Below are 20,745 nucleotides of genomic sequence, written 5' to 3' on the forward strand. Positions count from 1 at the left end.
TCGAGTAGTGTGGGGAAAGACTGTGCAGCTCACAGAGCTGAAGACATTTACTACCTGGCCCTTTAAAGATTTATTTTTAGAGAGAGGGGTGGGAGGGAGGAAGAGAGGGAAAGAAACCTTGATCCCCAACCGGGGACCGGGGACCAGGCCTGCAACCCAGCACATGCCCTGACCAGGAATCAAACAGTGACCCTTTGCTTTGTGGGATGACACCAGTCAGGGCTACTACCTGGCCCTTCACAGAAAAAGTTTGCTGACCCTGCTCAAGATGATCACAGAAGGCCACACACCACGTGACACTGTTTGAGAGATTATGACAGAGCATGCTTTCTAATCAAAGAACGTTATTTCTAGTTATTTACTTGTGTTCATTACTCAGAAGCTAGATTAGGGCAAAAAAGTTACACATACTCAGTTCCTACTTCCTTTTTTCTCTCTTTTTAAATTTTGTTGTTGTTGTTCAACAGTTCCTACTCTCTTATTCTACGTGTAAAACACTGCACATCTCCTCCCCAGAGAACTCTGCATCCTCTCAAAACAGAAGACATCAAGCAATACATTTATTTCCCGGAAGTACGCTATAACAGATCATAAATACTATTAATGAGGTATAAATATTCTTTAGCCATGAATTTTATATGTATTTGCATCTTCATGAAGGCAATAAACACTAAAATATTAATATTAACACAGGTGCAATAAGGAATTCAAATAAGAAATTTTCAACTTCAGGGGCCATCTTACTACTTCAAGATACAAGCATTAGCTGTGATCATTAAAATTCGGTTCTTTGAATTAAGAGAACTTCACAAATTTCAATTGCAAGTATATCATACTATCCCATCAAACATACGCCACTAAAACTTACTATGATTTCTATGGACTATTGACTGCATACTTACGTGAATACATATCTCATAGTCGATATAAGAATGCCAGAAGTCCTCCTTCTGAATCCTAGGGTCTCGAACCCAGACACTGACGAATTCCTGTAAGGGCATCATAAACAAAGAGCTGTGTTTCAGGACTGCAAGTAGGGGCTGGCAACAGATGAGAGAAATAGCTGTACTAGAACAAAACGGAAATGAACTTTAACCAGTGTGGTCGTGGTTCTTCAAAAAACAAGAAGTTAATGAATTGGGCTCCATAGGAAGTCCCCCGCCCCACCCCCCACAAAAAAAAACACTTTTGCCACAAAATGGAATTTTGAAAATAATGCAACACCAAGCTTGTTGAGCTTCTGGAGAGTTTTACATGTTATAAGAGGACAGTAAGAAAGTATATTTTAATCATGAAAAATAGGTACACGTGTTTCTCAAATTTTAAAAGTGGTCATTTCTTACTTTCTTAATCGTTCTAAATTAAAACTGTAGGCCCTGCCTCATATATCACTCACTCCCTAGAACACAAACAAGTAGCAAAGGTCATGTGAAAGGCAAGCGGTGACCATGTACAATGACTCCGTGTGTGCCCCAGCTTCATGAGGAAAAGCTTCATTTAAAAATATGCTAACACGGCCCCGCTGGTGGGGCTCAGTGGACTGAGCACCAGCCTGAGAACGGAAAGGTTGCCAGGATTCAATCCCTGGTCAGGGCACACGCCAGGGTTGTGGGTCAGGTCCCCAGGTGGGGGTGTGCGAGAGGCAACCAATCGATGGTTCTCTCGTACATCAGAGTTTCTCTCCCTCTCCTTCTCTCTCCCTTCCCCTCCCTCTAAAAGTAAACAAATAAAATCTTTTAAATAAATATGACAACATGTATAACAAAAAAAATGCATTGTTTGGCTTGATAAATTTTAAAGTATAATTTATTCACTTGGGGATTATAAATTTGTTAATTGAATTTAATTTTCAATATTTTAACTTTTTGGTTACAAAAGAGGGGCTTCAAGGCTGAAATTTTAGCCACTTCTTACCGCTTTGCTTTGACACATGTGAGAGACCGGTTATGGACACCCTAGAGCGGCAGCAAAAGAGAGACGGTGGGCTTTCTGGACAGAGCATCTCCACTCTATTATGCAGATGATAAAATGAGAACTTTCAGGACTGAGTATTTTTTTTAATTTTATTATTTTTTAACTGACTTTAAAGACAGAGGAAAAAAACCACATTGATTTGTTGTTCCACTTATTTATGCATTCCTTGGCTGCCTCTTGGCGGGGATCAAACCCACAACCTTGGCATACTGGGACAACACTCCAACCAACTGAGCCACCTGGCCCGGGGAGTACGGGGGATGTTTAAAAGGAGAAAAATCGTCCACACTTCCTGAAAATAACTTTTGCCACCTATCAAGTTTCACCTTCTAAGACACGAGCTTTGTTCTTGCCTTTGAGAACTCTGCCCCACGGCTTGCCCTCAGTAGATAAGGATTGTGAATTAATGTTCCAAAGAGTCTTATTTTAAAATATTTTATTTACGTACTTTTTAATATTTTTATTGATTTTAGAGAGGGAGGGAGGAAGAGAGATTTGTTGTTCCACTATTTATGCATTCATTGGTTGATTCTTCTATGTGCCCTGACCAGGGATTGAACCCACAATCTTGGTGTATTGGGATGATGCTCTAACCAACTTAGCTACCCAGCTTGGGCTCATTATGTATTTTTAATGTCATTTAGAAGACAGAGAGGCAATAAAAATAAGGTAACAATATAGTGATACTCAATGTTTTGGCTATTACTTCTCAAAAGCACATTCTAAATTGTAAGAGGCACTATAAAAACAATTGTTAAAACGAAGTATTTGTAATAGCTCCTCATTCTGTATCAGGCACTTGGGTCATGTGTAAAGAACACGCTGCCCCGAGATGGAAACTGAAACGAAGCCCAGGCAGCCTGCCGTTGGCGAGTCCACATTTCCCCTCGTCTCCGGTCCGTGTGTGTGTGCGTGTGTGTAATTGTTTTCCTGAGGTGCTTTTCACACATCCACTGCTCTTAGGAGGAATGAATCAGTCATCAGTGAATCGATGGACAGAAGGACAAACAGACTGGGACTAGGAGAGAAGACCAGGGTCCAGAGCAGACCATGTTTACCCCTCCCACACCCCCACCCACTCGGGGCTGCGTTCTGACTTTTGTGGGCCCTGGGTGCTTTCTCCTTCACGGGCCCTTCTCCAAAGCCCAATATTCAAAATCAGACCTTATGACTTTCCTGGCACAAAGCTGAATATATTGCTATTATATAGCAAAATCTTCTCCTTGACCTAAAAGATCATTGTATTTTTCTGATTTAAAAAAATGAAAAGTTTCATGGGCCCCTAAAAGCAGTCAGGGCCCTGGGCACGGGGCCTGATGACGAGGTCCACCGAGCCCACGCTCCAGGCCAGGCAGCGAGTTGCCAACAGCTGACAAGGTTGTCCAGCCCTGAGTTGGGCCAGAGGCCCCAGTCATCGAGTCACATGAGAGCCACACACCCTCACAGGGTACTGTCCGCTCTGATTTTCCGCTGGAGAGGCGGAAGTACCAAATATACCGAAAGGGAAATGAAATGTTTCCAACAACTCAGTGTCCCCTACTAACAGAAGATAAGTGGGCCTTTACACAGATTAAACATAAACAAAAACAAAAACAAAAAACACATTTGTCAATTTGCTATAAGGTTGTGATTTTTTTAAAAATGTTTCTGAACTTAAGCTATAAAATCCACAATACCACATACTCCCAAACACTCGACATATTATTAATCAGTGATGAATGATGACAAATTGTTCTGGAAAAAAATCAGGGCTTTCCCCCCCTATTTCTTTGCTACTGTTCAATTGTTAACACAAACTTTGAGTAACATGTCCCTTCTCATGGAAAGAACACCGAAGTGATGGTCACAAGGTGAGGGGAAAACTCTGTCACCCGCTTCCCACATCATGAACTTATTCACTGAGCCTCTGTTTCCACATCTGGAAAATGGGAAGAACGCCTGTCCAACCCATCTCAGCTGTTTATTAGGAGAATCAAATTATAAAATACTGGCGAAGACACGGGGAAATTTTTCATTAGGTGCTACATGAGTATAAAGTATTATTACACTTTTCTATGTAAAGCACTATTACATGCAAAGGGAAACACTTACAAACCCAAAGCACTGAGGTCTTCACACAAACATTGGCAATCAGCAATTAAGAAAAAGTTAACCAAACGTATATGTTTTTTTAAAGATTGACTGATTGATTGATTGATTGATTGATTTAGAGAGGGGGGAAGGAAGGGAGAAAGAAAGGGAGAGAAACATCTATAGGTTGCTTCTCGTATGTGCCCTGACCAGAACCGAACCTGCAACCCAAGCAAGTGCCCTGACCAGGAATCAAACCGGCAACCTTTCGTTTTGCAGGACAACATCCTACCAACTGAGCCACACCAGTCAGAGTTATATGTTGTTTAAAGTAAAAATTATTAAGGACCCAGTAGCAAACACTCTAAAACTGTGATTTTTCAGCAGAAGGCGGAGTGACCGAAAGGTTTCACAGCACTTACTCAGAGCAAGCCCTTCAGGATGTTTGTGAAAGGAATGGACGGCATAGTGACAGCTTCATAAGAAATCTCTTTTCTTCATCTCACTGGGTTGGAATCCTCAGACTCTACCATTATTATTACTTATTAAGTGTAATCTTTCACCTTTCTGGAGAAGAGTATGTTGAATACATATTCTAAAACCATGCTGGTGACAAAAGTGACTTCTCAGAACAGCGATGCATTTTAAATGCGCACACTCCAAGGTAACTGTGGTGCTCAGACTCCCAATGTGTTTTCAATCCCCAAAATCTTTAACTTGGTTAGAGTGCTGAGTGTCACTCTTCTTTTGTGGATGGCGAATTTTTTTTGCTTCCTCCTTGTTCTCTTAAATGTTGCTGTGGCCCCAAGAGTCCCCCCTCCCTGCCTGCCACCCCCCTCCCCCGCCGCCCCCAGCTTCTATTCCTCACACCCTGTTGTAATTCCAGGGTAACCTTATCCAAACATGGGTTCCAGCACCCAGCCTGAGCTGATGATTCCACCTGCAGCCCAGTCCAGGCCACTCACCACAGAGCCAGCCTCTTGCCTAGATGGCCCAACTTGGAAGTCCCACCCTTCCCACATTACCCTGTTCCCCATCCCATCCTAGCAACCCTGGCTAGAAACCCAGTTACCCCAGACTTCTCTCTTTAAATCACCTCCCCAAGTCCTCCAGGTCCCCCCTCCTTTGAACCCACCCACACCCTATTCCCTCTGCTACTGCTTTGGTTCAAGGACTGCTTGCCCAAAATTACTACTGCAAGGGCTGCTAAATGATCTCTGGACCTGTATCCAATTCATCCACCACGCTAAGATAAGAATGGCTCCAAAGCACACATCTGATGATGTCATTTACCTGCTAAAGATCCTTCAAAACCTGCCCCCTAACCTTCCAGATCAAGTTCAAACTCCTAAGCTAGCACAATAGAGCCTTTCATGGCTTTCGCTCTGCTTATCTCCAAAGGCTAAGCTTACGTCCTCATACCCAACATGCAACTTCACACCTGCAAGCCTCCCTCCGAACAAGCTGTTCTCTCTGCCTGGACAGCTGTCCCCGCCCCACTTTCTCCCTTTTCCTTCTGTGTTGTCTTCTTTCTTTTATTTTCTGCTAACTCTAATTCATTTTTCAAAATGCAATTCAGTCTCTGGAAATCCTTAGTTTCATTCAGTCTATTTACAGATTTGACTCTCCTCAGCCCCTAATGCCTCTGGGCAGACTCCAGGCACCCACCCTACTCCCGACTCCTCACTCTACAGTAATTACCCGTAATTCTCCTCTACCAGATGCTACGCTGCTGGAGGGTGGCTTAGGCTGTCTTGTATGACTTGAAAGCCTGGCACATCCAATGTATTCTATTAATGTCACTCAATGAATAAATAAATGCCCGCAGGAATGAATGAATGAATTGCCTGCAGGTGGGGCGGGACAAGACCAAACCTTCGTGGAAATAAAAACCTCATCCACTTGGGTTCCTGGACTCCATGAATTAGTGATAGCTGGTCTAAAGTTCTCCATGAATTAGCAGCTGGTCTAAAGTTTATCTTAATTTAACAAACCCCTTGCACTGAGGGTGTGCCAATTAACAGCTCTCGGTGGCAAGAGCGATGTTTAAGATCTAGGAGAACTAACTGTTTTCAAGCACCCTAAAGAACTCCAGAAGCACCTATTTACATAGAAATAATTGAAAATCATTCTGATAGCTTCAATAACTTGCGTCCCCAAAGACCTGTGCCAGACAACAATTTGTTTGCCTCTTTGGACTTAAAATATGTACTTGAAAGTAATAAAAGTACACTTATTTTAAAATATTCTATGATTCAGACAGGCGTCCCCTCCCCCACCCTGCAATTAGTAGAAATTAGTGGAGTTCCACCATGCTTCCAGCCACGAATAGTACACCCAGGAAGCCAAGGTTCACCGATAATCTCTTAATTAGACACATCCCTCACGATGCCGCCCCCCATTCTTCATCGGCACGCTGGCAGCCTGTCAGCCACAGAGGACAGCCCGGAGTTCCATACCTAGAATCGTATGGATTTCCTATGAAAATTGCTTCAGCAGCAGCAGTTACTCAATTTAATAACCTTATTAAACACTTTAATGACTTCTTGGGCCTAATGACGATATCTAGCATGAAGGAAGAAGCCAAGCAGAGTAAAATTAAAAATTTAAACTAACTGATCCCTGCTATTCTCCATGTGAAGAGGAGCTTCTGGAGAGAGACTACTAGCCTCTTGGAAAATCTAACCCCTGAGTTCTCTTATAATAATCACTCTTTGATTTTAATATACTACCTCTCCCTACACCACCCCAAGTTCGGCCTGTATCCACTTATCCACCTACCTTGTTTGGTTTTTTTCTTAGCCCTGAGAGGAGATGAAATGAACAATAAAAATAACTGTATTGTACACGGCACTGACACATACCAGGCATTGTGACAAGTGTTTTACACATGTTTTCTTTTTCTCTTTACAAAGGTCCTAAGAGGTCAGTAATATCATCGTCCATTTTACAGATAAGAAAAATAAGGCTTCTGAAGCTTAGGCAACTGACCCAAAGCCAAATGGCCAATAGGCTGAGCTAGGTTCCAACCTCTGGTCATCCTTGTTCCAAAGCCTGGGCTCTCAAACGTTCTATCTAGTGGCTCTTTAAGCAATAATATAAATCTCTGTCATTTCAAATTTCCCTGGAATTGCATTATTTTGGAGGGGAAAACATTATCTTCTTTGCTATTAGCTAAAATACCAGGTGAAACAACATGCTCTTCTGAAACTCTGTACCATGAGGCTTTGTATTTCATTCGTATATTTCTAGCACCAAGCACAGTACTAGCACAGAGCTGGTGCTCACGAAATGTCGGAGGATTAACTTGATTACACAGAAGATTAAAAAACAAAGGATGCACAGCTTCTATGGGCTGAAAGTTATAAGAATGCTGTTAAAAGACATCAAAGAAGCATATACTTCTTTGTATACATCTATGTAAGCATCATATCTATTCTGTGTTCACGTGTTAAAAGACTCAATAGCCCTGACTGGTGTGGTTCAGTGGGTTGGATGTTGTCCTGCAAACTGAAAGGTCACCAGTTCGATTCCCTGTCAGGGCACATGCCTGAGTTGCAGGCCAGGTCCCCGGTTGGGGGCGTGCGAGAGGCAACCAATAGATGTTTCTCACATCAATGCTTCTCTCCCTCTTCCTCCCTCCTTTCCTCCCTCTCTGAAAATAATAAAATACTTTTTAAAACACAACATAATAGACACATTCTCCCTAAACTGATCCATAGATTTAATACAAGTTCTGTAACAATCTCAGTAATATTTTTTGAAAACATAGATAAGCACATTGTAAAATTTACATGGGAAAGGAAAGACCCTAGAATAACCAGAACAATTTTGAAAAAGAATAAAGTGAGAAGAATCCCTGTTGCTGAAACCTATACAAATACGCCCGACTGATTTTTGACCAAAGTGTGGAAATAATTTGGTGGAGAAGGGAGAGCCTTTTCAACAAGCACTTGTAGAACTGGACAGCTAAAAGGCTAAAAGCCACAGGCTAAAAGAGCAACTTCAACCTACACCTTGCGCCTTACTGAGAAACTAATACGAAATGGATCATAGAGTGAAAGTCTTAGCCTTGAAACCACTGAGACAATCAATATAAGAAAAAAGTGAAAAATTGGACCTCACCAAAATTAAAAACCTTTGCTCTGCCAAAGACCCCTGTGACGAAGTTGAAAAGACAAAGTACAGACTGGAGGAAAATATTTGCAAATCGCACATCCCCCCAAGGACTTGGATTTACAATATATAAAAATACATAAAACTCAACATTTAAAAAAAGCAAAGCATTCAATCAGAAAATAGGAAAAACACATGAAGAGACACGTCAGCAAGGAAGACAGGCAGATGGCAAACAGGCCCATGAAAAGATGCTCAACGTTCGCCGTTAAACAAATGTAAATTAACACCCCAATGGTGTGTCATTACACACCTACCCCAGCTTCCAGCGGTGTGTGCACTACACACCTACCCCAGCTTCCAGCGGTGTGTGCACTACACACCTACCCCAGCTTCCGGCAGTGTTATCGCTACTTTTTATTTTAGCCATTTTGATGGGTGTATCATTTAAAATTTCCACTGTGGTCTAGCTTTCATCTTGGTAGCACAAGCAAACATAACTGTGCTTAGTATTAAAAATACTTACTCAGATTACAAAAAAGAATAGAGACAAAAGCTAATAAAGCAGAACTTCTAGGTATTAGTGAGGATTAATTTTTCATAGCCTTGATGAGAATTTTCTATCACAAAAGTGAAAACTTGTTTCAGTTTGTGTTCACTTTCTCAGTTTGTATCTCACTTTTTCCTATTCCAAAATGGTGTTTTTCCTGTTTATGTACATACTGGAGATTCATGTACTCATTCATTCATTCATTCATTGATACAATTAAAATGTATGGAATACAACTGTGCTACACAGCTAATGCCTACAGAACTTAATCAATGTCTTATTCACCAGAATTCTATTCGAGACTTTCACACAACAATCTCAGAACTAAAATATAGCCATTTTACACACTACCTTCTTGACAAATAGCAGGTTTGAAAAGCAGAAAGAATGTCTTTATTCCCTAATATTCCCTTCCTTTATTCCCTAGTAATACTTAATGACAACCTAAAACACATACCACAAGGGTGCTACTTACCACTGTATAGCTTGGAGTGTATTTAACGCCATGCCCTTGCAGGTCTGAATGATGATTTTTTAAGAAAGATTTAAGATTTTTAAGCTTTCATTACTTTAGGTTAAACAACTGTGGATAACATTCAGGTAAACCTGATTTCAACAGGACTTGTAACAGTTGATGATGTTGCAAGTTTCTTTACACCAGTCATGCCCAAATTAAGGAGTTACCTTTTGGTATCACATAATGTATTAGGAAAAGTGCAATGGAAAAATTCATCTTTTGCAACAAGAAATAACTGCCAACCTGTGTTAAACTGCACCACCAGGACCCAATCAGTAAAATCCTGAATGTGAAAACCTCGACAGGAGAGAAGATGTGGCTTATTTAACACACAAATTACAAAAGGGAAAAAGGGCAGAATCAGCGACTGTAAGCAGGATACTAACCAGATGCAACGTGGTCCTTATTTGGATCACAATTAGAACAAGCAAACACATAATCTTTTTTTCTTCAACATAATCAGGGAAACTTGAAGGTTGACTGAATATTTGATGGTATGAAGGCGCTAATGTTAATTATTTAAGGTGTAACAATGTGGTTTGTTTCTTAGAAGGGTCCATTGTGAGACATGCATATTGAAATACTTACACATGAAATTCCAGAATGTCTAGAATTTGTTTCAAAGTAATGCACTGTGTGGTAGCAGGAGGAAATGGGTGGGGTTGGGCGATGGCTTGGTCGTGCTTTAATAATGTGTCAATCCTTGTGACTTTAGATACATTAGAGTTCACTATGTTAGTCTCTCTACTTCATGTATCTTTAAAATTTCATAATGAAAAAGTAAAAGAAAAAGTAAAAGAAGAGAATGGGAAGAAGAGAGGAAGGAAGGGAGGGGATCCATAGCAGACGGCTTTAGAAAAAGGAACAAAAGTGGCATTTGAAAGTGAAAGTAAGTCAGAAATACGGATCTGAAAATGTTAACCATTAGTTTAACGTGTATTGACACCATTCACATGATATTCTAACACTTGCCTGCCTTTCAAAGATTTTTTCATTGTTATAAAAATAAACACTTGTATGTGGTTAAAGATACATTTACACATAAAATTTCACCTATTCAGGACTTTTACATATACTTTACATTTTATGTATATATAATTGGCATTATATATATAATTTTTAACAGAAACGGGAGTATGCTATAAATACTGTTTTGTACCTTCCTTTATTCACTGCACAATCTTTTAGAAATATTTATATTTATACTTATATATAATTCAATGTGATTTGATTTAAAACAAAGTTTATTTTAGAACTGTTTCAGATACACAGAAAAATTGTGAAGATAGCCCTGGCTGGTGTGGCTCAGTGGATTGAGCACCGGCCTGCAAACCAAAGGGTCACTGGTTTGATTTCCAGTCAGGGCCACATCCCTGGGTTGCAGGCTAGGTCCCCAGTAGGGGGCATGCGAGAGGCAACCACACATCTATGTGTCCCTCCCGTCCCCTCTCTAAAAATAAATAAATAAAATCTTTTAAAAAATTAATAGCTATATGTCTATAACCTTTAAAAAATTGTGAAGATAGTAGAGAATTCCCATATATTTCATTCCCAGTTTCCCTGTTACTAAATCACATCTGATCAGCCCAGAGGAAAGAAGGAAGAAAGAACAACAAATTTAGTTTCAGGGAGTGGGAGAGTGTTTTGCCTTGTCACTTCCCTTCAAAGTCCCCAGCATCACAGGACACCAGACAGAAGCCCTGCTTATGGGATATTCTTTAATGATATTCACTGGTTCCAGCCGAGTGAGTGTCCAATCAGTTTCCCAATATCAAAACCATGCTTCCCCAGAGCAAGCCTCAAATGTTAGCATCAGTCAGCATACCATACCTCAAAAATGTATATGTTAAGCTTAGATCTGACACATGCAAAACAGAAGCACTTCCCTCCCATCTGTCCCTGTAGGGCCCTGTCTCCTCCCCGGAGGTGGGGTCCTCCTGGTGCCTGGAACTCTCGTGGCCCACGTGTGTCTGCTCCACTCAGGATATCCCTATCACAGAGCTGATGAATTTATTGTCACTAAGTTACCAATAACTGGTAGCTGCCATTGCATTCAGTAGGAAGTAAGTACACACTCTAAAGGTAGAGTTCAGGTACTAATGATCCAGGAGAGCAGAGGAGATATACACACACACACACACACACACACACACACACACGAGATACACACGCCCTTCCAGTCCCATCACATAGGTAGAAGCACCCCATTTACGCCAAGTGAGCCCTGGGCAGGGGAGCAAACCCGTGCCTTGGAGGAGTCAGAATGTCAGACTCCATGAAACACTGTCCAGCAGGAGGAAATCGCTTATTCACACGTCACAGGGGATGAGCTCGACGTGGCTGGAAGCAAAGGGTCTTTAGTAGTGCAGAGAAATCAAACCGCTCCTGCTGGACGTCCAAATACACAAAGAACAAAAATGCCTGACTCCACAAAAGACTCCGTCTGAGACGTGTTTCCTGTCGCAGCCACCTGCCTTTTCATTAGGGTTCTGGGTTCTGTCTCATTAAACAGAAGGGTTGATTCAGTCGGGTCCATCTAATTATTCTTATTAAAATATGTAACCATAATATTTTAATTGTAAATTAAAGTTGCATGCATGAATGAATCTGAATTCATTTTAATTTTACAATGGCCCAATGCCAAGGCCATTTTTATGGGGAAGATCCATCAGCTCGGATACTGCTCTCCTGGGAATTCAAACCCATGTGCAAATGGAACATGTTTAACTAACAAGAGAGACTCGCACTCCCTGTTCTCCTTTCTCTAGATTTATTACAGTAATAAAGCTATTCGAACAAGAGAGACTGCGTTTGGTTCCACACCCCCCAAATCTTTAAAAAAAAAAATTACCAAACTTCTAGGCTGGCACTACCAGTTAGGTAGAACAGAGATGTCACTCCCAGGCTATTTGAATCCTGAACCAGGATGGCAAATAGCTCTCAATTCCCGTGCCAGCCTCATGATTAATTAGTACTGTCTGCTGTGGGCTCACGAGCTTACACACACACCGCCCCCTTGGTCTAGATTCTAGAACAATCAGTGCTATTGCATTCAGCCCTTCCACAGGCTGTTAGGTAGGACCTGAATTATTTCCCACTAAACAATATTTAAAGCCTCAGCCACAACCTCCTCCACCTCTAACTGGCAACGAGCACAGGGAGCTGCTAGGGTAGGCAGTGAGACAAAAATACCTCTTACAATGGAGGCTTTAGAAAAGCCTCTTCTGGACTTCTAAGCTGAGGCCTGAGGGTAAAAGGGAGTTAGACAATGGAGTGCAAAGGCTGGGGGAAGAAAGATTCTTCCAGACAGTGGGAAAAACATTCGTGAAAGCCCAGGGGCCCAGAGTGCAGAGCAGTCAAGACTCAGAAATAAGTGCCCCAGTGAAGAGTGCGAAGCCTGCCGGGGTTGGCGGAGGGGCAGAAGGTGAGCCTGGAGAGGGAAGCGGGGCGAGAGCAGAAAGGGTCTTAGAAACCTCGGTGAGGAGTTTTGACTTTGTTCTAAGAGCAATGCGTTGGAAGCCAGATCCCTCTGGCCACATGTAGAAAATGGGCTGGTATGTGGCGAACAGCATATGACAGCACATCCAGAACCTAGCCTTATGGGGTTGTTTCTGACTGAGAGGCTAAAGTAAATTCCCGAATGATACCTCTTTCTCCCTACAGTATTTTTTCCTTTTCAGACTCTCCAGTTTAAAATTTCTTCAAGTTATGTTATTACATAGTTATTTATAATAAAGCACTTTCGCAAGCTCAGTAAAATTCTTCCTTTATGTAATCGGTTAAAATTTCTGTCTAGTTTTTATTCATTGAAATGAGTTCACAATAAAAATCAAGTGATTAAACCAACCCAGAAAAAAAAAAAAAAAAAAAAAAAACTTCTAACTGGAAAAAAGTCTTCACAGCTTGCGTGGGTGGCTTTCCCCGAAGAGAACAACTTTTAAAATGTGCCTTTGGAATAGCCCTGGAGACTGGCGGGAGCACGCTCCTCAGCACAGCCCGCCCAGTGGTCAGGCCCAGGCAGGTGTGTGGTGAAGCACTCACTTCACCCAAAGGGAGGTCTGGCCGCTGCCCATGGTTCCTGGGAGGTGTCCTCTAGGCCCCTGCAATGTCCTGCCTGAAGGTAGCATCTTCATTGGCCCGGGCTTTGGCCCCTGGACAGTCTAACAATGTGAGTACGATGGGGACTCAGGGCCACACTGTACCAGTTGCATCCTCTAAAGGAACTGGAACCTGAAGGTGTGAACTTGACCCCAGGACAAGTGGAGACAAAAGGCCAGCCACACTGTAAACATGGAGTCCCAAGAAAAACTCTGGACACCAGGGCTTGGTGAGCCCCCTTGCGTACATTGTCACACATCAATACTGGGAAGGTGACTCCATCAGGAGAGGACCAGAAGTGTCACATTTGGATCCCTCCCAGCTTTGCCCTGTGTGTCTCTTCCTTTGACTGGTTCTAACTGGTATACTTTCCCCATAAAAAAATAATGTAACCATGAGTACAATAGCTCTCAGTGAGTTCCATGAGTCTCTTGTGAATTATCAAACTGAGGATGTTTGGGGAACCCTGGAGCTTACAATGTTATCAGAAGTGAGGATTTGCAATTTGGCCAGCCTCACAGAGAACGTACTTCCTGAAGCCAGCAGCTTGGTCCCAGCATTGCTTAACAGAGGGACAGTGGAAAAGTATTGGGTCTTGGTACTGTGTGGGGCTACCTCTGGAGTGTGGGGGCAGGGGGGAAGTAGAGGGCTGACAGGAAGGGGTACAAGGTACCTTCTGGGGTGCTAAAAGCACCTATACCTTGATCCAAGCAGTGTTTACACAGGTATAAATGTAAGAAAAATCCACTGAGATGTACACATAAGATCGGGGCATTTTATGCATTTTGCCGTACATATGTTATACCCAAGTTTAAAAAGTTAACGAAAAAAATGCTGCCTTTTAAAATGGGGGAGGCCAGCCTGAAATTAAAGGGTGAAGTAGGCCGGGCTACTGAGGAGACCCGGGGCCCACAGGCAGGGCTGATGTGAGATCTAGCACGGAAGTTTGTGGGAGGGTTCTCTGAAATGGATTGGTTTTGGTGGTGTTGTTGTTGTTTTATTGATTGGAGAGAAAGGGGAACATCGATTTGTTGTTCCACTTATTTATGCATTCACTGGTTGATTGTTGTATGTGCCCTGACCGGGGAATCAAACCTGCAATCTTGGCATATTGAGACAACACTCTAACCAGCTAAGATACCCGGCCAGGGCCCTAATGGATTGTTTAGTGCTTTAAGTTTGGACAAGGCAAACTAAGGACCATGTGCTTGTGTGACTGTGTGTCTGTGTGCATGTGTGTGTCTGTGTGAGTATGCATGCTCCCTGAAAAGGCCCATGTATGACTGTTCAATTTCATTAGGCTCACCTAGTGATGACGTGTGTGGCAGGCAGGACAAGCAGGTACTTCTGAGGGACAGCTACTCAGCAAAGGGTTGATGTGGAGGTGGTCCTGCTCTCCTCCCAGTCAGATGGAAGCTCAGGAAGCTGGGGTTGGGGGCCTGAGAGGTCAGGCTGGGTTTGGAAAGAGACAGCTTCTCTGCTTATGGGACACCAAGCCTAAGAGATCCAAGAGGTGACAGGCAGGACAAAACTGGAAGTAATGGCAGACGGTTGCCCTGGGTTGTTACCAGACGTGTGGGAAACTGGTAATGAGGCAACTGAGTAGAAAACCAAGAAAGCAGGCCAGAGGGAAACTCGGTGTGGGGCAGAGGCTGAGAGAATTCTGAGTCATGGAAAAAGATACTTTTATAAGCAGTGCGAGGGAGTGAGCTGAGAAACAGCTCAGTCATTGGAACCAAATGATAAAGGTCAAGGATGCACCACGGCTGGGGAACGGCACAGTGGGTGTGTTGTTCATCTATTAGCCCTCCTGTAGGGAGCCCTACAGTATCTTGACCCTCTCCACCACAGGTTTATGGTTAGTGAATGAAGAACTAACCTGCAGTGAGTGAGTCAAAATGCATGGATTATTTATGTTTGGATTTGTGATGACATACCTCTTTCTGCTGTTCTGGAAACATCTTCAGCACAGGACAAGATCAATCTGAAAAATAAGATACAAGCACTGGGTGACATGGAACCTGAAGCTGAAAAGCCTCTCGTGACTTCCCACCCAAATCCCCCGAGAGCGCCTGGCCACCCACAGTCTCTGGCAGGTAAACCTCTTCTGTTCCCTCCCTCCTGTCCACTGCTGACAGGACCAAGGCGAACGTCGATCAGTCCACACTGGGCGGGGGCTTTGGGACACAGCACATTCACAGAAGTTGGATGATGACGGGCTCTCAACCTGGAAGGCCAGGCAGAGTCAGGCCACAGTCATGGCCTTGGTGACTCAGAGGAGGCTAGAGATGCGGGGAGCAGAGAGGCCCTGAGGGACAGTGGAGATGCGGGCTGGCGGAGAGATGGAGAGAACGGAAAAGATGTCTAGAGAGAGCCACCACCGAGAGTAGTCCTGGCAGTCTCACAGCGACCCAGCCGCTCGAGAAAGAGGGCATTCCCGTGACAATTAAACTACTCCGGTGTTCACACAGCAGATGGTGTGTCCCCGAGGGGGACAAAGGTCTTACAAATCCACACCGAAGAACATCCCTGTAGAAAAACCAGCAAAGGTTATCCACAAACAAAGATTACCAACTCACAGAACAAAAACAATAAAGGTCAAACTCAACCACCCAAAAACAGAAACAACCTGATTTAAAAATGGGCAAAGGACTTGAACAAACATTTCTCCAAAGATAATATACAAATGGCCATAAAGTATATGAAAAAATATTCAGTATCACTAATCATTAGGGAAATGCAAATCAAATCCACAATGAGTTATCACCTCACATTCATTAGGATGGCTTTTATTTTTTTAAAAAAAAAAAACAACAACAGGATCTGGAGAAATTGGACCCTTTGCACCTTTGCACCGGTGGGAACGTAAAATGGTGCAGCTGCTGTGGAAAAGTGTGGCAGTTCCTCAAAAAATTAAAAATAGAATTACCATGTAATCCAGTAATCCCACTTCTGAGTATATATCCAAAAGAATTAATTAAAAGCAGGATCTCAAAAGATATCAGCACACCCGTGTTCACAGCAGCATTATTTGTAACAGCCAAAAGGTGGAAGCAACACAAGTATCCACAGACAAATGAAGGGATAAGCAAAGTGTGGTGTGTATATGCAGTGGAATATTACTCAGCCTTTAAAAGGAAGGAAATTCTGATATACCTACAGCATGGCTGAACCTTGAGGATAATATGCTAAGTGAAATAAGCCAGACATAATAGGCAAATCTTTGTGATTATACATACTTCCATGAGGTTTCTAATCAAATTCACAGAAACAGAAAGTAGAATGGTGGTTGCCAGGGACTGTGGGGAGGGGGATGTGGAGAACTCTTATTGAATGGGTACAGAGTTTCAATTTTGCCAAACGAAAAAGATCTGGAAATCTGTAATACTTAAGACTATTAAACTATACACTTAAAATGGGCAAGACGGTAAATTTCATGTTTCTTACCACAATTACAAATAAAGTTGTTGAAAAAAGGTCAAAATCTATTTTAAAGGTTTTATTTATTTATTTTTAGAGAGCGGGGAAGGGAAGGAGAAAGAGAGGGAGAGAAGCATCAACGTGTAGTTGCTTTCTGCATGCCCCCTACTGGGGACCGGGCCTGCAACCCAGGCATGTGCCCTGACTGGGAATCAAACCAGCAACCCTTTGGTTCGCAGGCCTGCACTCAATCCACTGAGCTACACCAGCCAACACTATTAAAATGTTTAAACTTCCTATAAGAGAAGTGCAAATAAAAACGAGACACTGTATAAAGATCACAAGAAATGGGACTGAATTCTGCTCGTAGGAATGTGAGCTATTTTGGTATTTCTGAAAGATAATTTGGCCATGTGTTTTAAAAAGCATTTTTAAATTTTTGACTTCGACACAATTACTCCATGCTGGGAACTCAACCTAAAAAATCAGTCAGACATATGCAAAAGTTTTTTTTAATCAAATAAAATAGAAACCTAAGTGTCCATAAGTAGTAGATAAGAAAAAATGGCCTTGGCTGATATGGCTCAGTGGATTGAGTGCCGGCCTGCAAACCAAGGGGTTGCTGGTTTGATTCCCAGTCTGGTCACATGCCTGGGTTGTAGGCCAGGTCCCCAGTAGGGGACATGCAGGAGACAGCCACACGTTGGTGTTTCTCACGGTCTTTTTCTCCTTTCTTTCCCCTCTCTGAAGATAAAAAAATAAAATCTAAAAAAAAGGAAAAATGAAAAAATGAATTATGGTAGAGTTGCGTAATAGAACACCTTGTAGCAAATTATGTTATAGAAGAATATTAAATTGTATAGACTATTCAAGAAGTATTAAGTGATTTTTTAAGTATGTTTTTATTTCTTATTTATTTAAGAATTGGAGCCTACACGTGACAAGTTAACAGTAGTCATTTCTGAGTAGTGGGATTCTGATTGGTGTTTACTTTCTTCTTTTCTAATTTCTCTGAAAGTTTACAATGCATTTGTTATTTTTGAAGTCAGAAAACCATATGCTTTTTATAAGAAAGTAAAACTTGAAGTACTCAATTACTTTTACTATTCTTTCCTCCAAAAAAACAAGTAGCTAAGTTAATTTCACTTTCTGTTTGTTTCATTTCCTCCTACAATGTTGAACAATTTTTCTATTTAAGTAAAAAAAAAAAAAAAAAAGCACTGACTTGTTACTCTCATCTCATAAGGATATGCCATCAGCAGTTACTTGAGATTCAAAATTGAACTTAGTGCCAGTTTTTCCTGGACCAGCTCTCAGTACTACCTGGGTCCTTTGCGCCACACTGGGTGGGTCTAGGGCGGGTCTAGGGGAAGGGGCACAGCCCTCTAAAATTTCCCCTGAGGGGGAGGCTCTTGGCCAGGGTCCTGCTGGAAGGGCAGCTCTACAGCTAGCGTGGCTTTTCTATCACTGTCCGCAGACATGGGTAACAGCATGAGTGATGGGCATTAGATTCCGGGAAAGCCAATCCACCTGTCAGTCAGGCGCCTAAGGCAAGGCCTGGCACAGAAAGGAGAAAGGGCCAGGCACCAGCTGTCCCCAGGTGGTTAGACTAGGAAAGACCTCGAGACTCAGCAGTCTCAGGAACCTGAACCTGGGAAGTGATGTAAGAGAAACTGGACAAAGAATGATGTCCCAACAGGCATTCTGAGGGAACCAGGGCTTATACTTGAACAGAAGCCAGGACATAGATACAAGTTCTCGTGAGATATTAAAGAAACTGACCACCAGAAAAACTGAATTGGGAGCTGGCTCCAGCTGCTCATGTCTGCGGGGTTGCCTGGAGCCACCGCCAGTGCCCAGAGTTCTTGGTTTTCCAGTGGCTTAAGGGGCCAGTGTCTCCTGGGTTCCCATGCAACAAAAGTTTCCTTTACTCAAGGAAACTTGAGGGAGATCCCAATGTGTACCACCAAAAGAACTCAACAAAAAAGAAAAGAGAGCTGCACCAAAACATGGAAACTGGACTGGAGTGGACCGCCATGCATCCAGGGGCCAGCAGAACATGCAGAACCATCTGCAACCCAGGCCCAGGTGGTTCTCCCTCAGTCTGGTCTCAGAACTTTAAAAAGGCAGACTATAGTAGAAAAACAAGCAGAGAGCTGAAATTTAGATAAATTTGGAAGGACAATAAAATTACCATTTAAGTTTTTCCAGCATTTATCAAAAAAAATATATATCGAAGAGGTTTAGTAGCCTAAGAAAATACTGGTTCATAGCACATAAACAATGAAGCTTGCTAATCTCTACAACATAATCTCTACAATATAATCTCTACAACGAGTTCCACTTATGGCCATGAATATGATTGTTAGGCCAAATAGAGGGTTTAAAACAAGAAAAAAAATGCCATAGTATTCCAACCTCACAGCTATTTTGGTGGCATTTAGAAGAAGTGCTACCTTAGACTTACAGATGTTCTAGACATCTATAGGCATCTATAGGCTGAACCTGACCTCCACCTCCCTTCGTACACACACTAAGGAGAACCATGGGCAGGGGGCAAAATATGACAGAATAAACAGAATTGAGGAACTAGGCCATAAAAAGCAGATGTAGGTGAGAGGAGCAACCACCAGACCAGCCAGGCAGGTAATACTGAACTTCCTGACTGTGATATCCTCTCTCCTCAAACAACACTAACCTCCCAAATCAAATCTAAATATATTTGCCACTCTTTCCCAAACTGTCTCCTTCCTTTTTTATGCTACTAAAGTTCTCCAGATCAGTGACTCATCCGGGCTGCTCATTTTCCTCTTTTAGAAAAGCAGACGAATCTCAGAAGCTAGGGGAGGGGTATTACTAATTTAAATATTAGGGTAAATCCGTCCAATCGAATTGCATTCGCTATCTACCTTCGGCTGCTCACTCCCCTCCCCAGAGCCTACCACTGCTCAAGGAGTTTTGATCAGAATGGGAGAAAGGGGAAACCACTGACACCTACAGGAAGGGGGTGCTTGGCAAGCCAATGTCTCCCTCAGTGCCTGTCACAGGATCGTGAAAAACCTGAGAACACGGCCTGCTTGCTGCAGGGCAGCAGAAAATGCCCCGCTCTTCTCGCCTGCCAGCAGTTGCGGGTGGCTTTTCAACTCTGTTCACTCTGCCTGTCCCCTGATAAGAGGACTTTGCAGAAGTACTATCATGACTCCCCATCAAAATGCTACCTGAAGGATGGCATGAAAAGAATACCTAGAATGAAATTTAACAAAAGAAGTGCAAAACATACACTCTGATAACTACAGAATACTGTGGAAGGAAATTAAAGCTCTAAATAAAGGGAAAAATATCCCATGTTCGTGGATCAGAAGACTTAACTTTGTTGAGACAGCAACTCTCCCCAAACTGATCAACAGACTCAACGTAATCCCTATCAGAATTCCAGCTGACTTCATTGTACAGGTTGGCAAGCTGATTCTAAAATTTATATCTTCCTGCAAACAACCCAAAATAGCCAAAACTATCCTGAAAAAGAAGAACAAAGTGGGACTCCCACTTCTTGATTTCAAAACCCACTACAAAGCAGCAATACTCAAGACAGTGTGCGACTGGCATGAGGAAACAAATAGATGGATGGAGTAGAATTGAGAGTCCAGAAATAAACTCGCACCTCCACGGTCAACTGATTTCCAACAAGGGTGCCAGCACCACTCAATGGGAAAAGAATGGTCTTTTCAATAAGTGGTGCTGGGACAAGCAGATAGCCACATGCAAAAGAATGAAGTTGGACCCCTACCTTGTACCATATGTAAAACTTAACCCAAATGGATCAAACACCTAAGCATAAGAACAGAAACTGTGAAACTCTTAGAAGGAAACGCAGGTAAATCTTCATGACCTTGTACTTAGCAAACAATTCTTAGACACAATATCAAAAGCATAAGCAACTAAAGAAAAAGAGATAAATTAGACTTTATGAAAATTAAAAGCTTTTATGTTTCAAAGAACA

General features: G+C 42.4%; 1 protein-coding gene across 4 annotated transcripts in view; it reads right to left on the reverse strand.

The window, feature by feature from the left end:
- Window positions 1–20,745, reverse strand: part of SNX10 (sorting nexin 10) — a 53,574-nt gene that overhangs the window by 12,748 nt on the left and 20,081 nt on the right. For all 4 annotated transcript variants that reach the window (XM_053927242.2, XM_053927241.2, XM_053927243.1 and 1 more), the window contains 2 exons: window positions 15,263–15,309; window positions 903–989 (listed from right to left, as the gene is read on the reverse strand). In XM_053927242.2, the coding sequence (XP_053783217.1) occupies window positions 903–989; window positions 15,263–15,286 (111 nt within the window). In that variant the 5' untranslated portion in view covers window positions 15,287–15,309. The remainder of the gene's footprint in view (window positions 1–902; window positions 990–15,262; window positions 15,310–20,745) is intronic.

This window comes from Desmodus rotundus, chromosome 6 (assembly GCF_022682495.2).
Source record: "Desmodus rotundus isolate HL8 chromosome 6, HLdesRot8A.1, whole genome shotgun sequence".
Classification (NCBI taxonomy): domain Eukaryota; kingdom Metazoa; phylum Chordata; class Mammalia; order Chiroptera; family Phyllostomidae; genus Desmodus; species Desmodus rotundus.